General features: G+C 48.7%; 1 protein-coding gene across 1 annotated transcript in view; it reads right to left on the bottom strand.

Annotated features, from left to right (window-relative positions):
- Positions 1 to 468: 468 nt before the first annotated feature.
- Positions 469 to 840, bottom strand: part of LITAF (lipopolysaccharide-induced TNF factor) — a 4,319-nt gene continuing 3,947 nt past the window's right edge. Inside the window, exon 2 of the mRNA XM_008593701.1 lies at positions 469 to 629. Coding sequence (XP_008591923.1) covers positions 469 to 629 — 161 coding nt within the window. The remainder of the gene's footprint in view (positions 630 to 840) is intronic.

The raw sequence follows: 840 nt of genomic DNA, 5'->3' as shown, positions 1-840 counted from the left end.
TTACTGTTTAAAGCTGCTCTCGGAGTTGAGCAAACATTATTATTTAAGTTGAGCAAACATTATTATTTAGGTCCTGAAATTCTAGAAGGAAAAGAAATCCCTAAGGGTGGCACCCTGCACAGATGGACACGGCTGCTGTGCTTATCCCTACACGGAGCGAGTGGTTTGAGCAAATGAGCAAGAATGACGGAACATCAGTTTTCAGGTGCTAATACGCTTAAGGGCAGTGGTTCCCAATTGGGGACAATCTTGCCCCCCAAGGGACATTTTTGGTTACATCACTGGGGATAGGGGTGCTACTGGCATCTACTGGAGAGAAGCCAGACATGCTGCTCAATATCCTACAATGCGCAGGACAGCCCCCTACAACAACAAAGTATGTCCCTGAATGTCAATCATGCTGTGGGTGAGAAAACCCCCACCCCCGAGAGAAGGGCAAGAGAGCTCGGGGCCCAGTGGGCAGCAGACTCACCCCAGCAGGCACAGGCTCCCACAGGAGAGCCAAGTCAGGGCACCGGCATTATAGGACAGCTGAGTCACGATCATCTTGTTGCAGGAAGGACAACACATCTGGACAGGGCGGTCGAAAAAGGAGACAGGCTGCTGCACATAGACAGTCTGCACAGCAACTGATGGAAGGAAAAAAGACAAGCATGGGCTGCTCAGTAAACAAGGAAGACAGCATTCACTAAAGGACAAAAAGGGGAAAGCAGGGACTCCAGCAAATATTTGCACACCCATGTTCACAACGGCTGAAAGGGAAAAGGACCCCAAGTGTTCATCCATGGATGAATGGATAAAATGTGCTCTATACATACAATGGAATATTACTCAGCCTTA

This window comes from Galeopterus variegatus, unplaced genomic scaffold (assembly GCF_000696425.1).
Source record: "Galeopterus variegatus unplaced genomic scaffold, G_variegatus-3.0.2 Scaffold161, whole genome shotgun sequence".
NCBI classification, from domain to species: Eukaryota; Metazoa; Chordata; class Mammalia; order Dermoptera; family Cynocephalidae; genus Galeopterus; species Galeopterus variegatus.
This window is presented reverse-complemented; position numbering and strand designations above follow the sequence as displayed.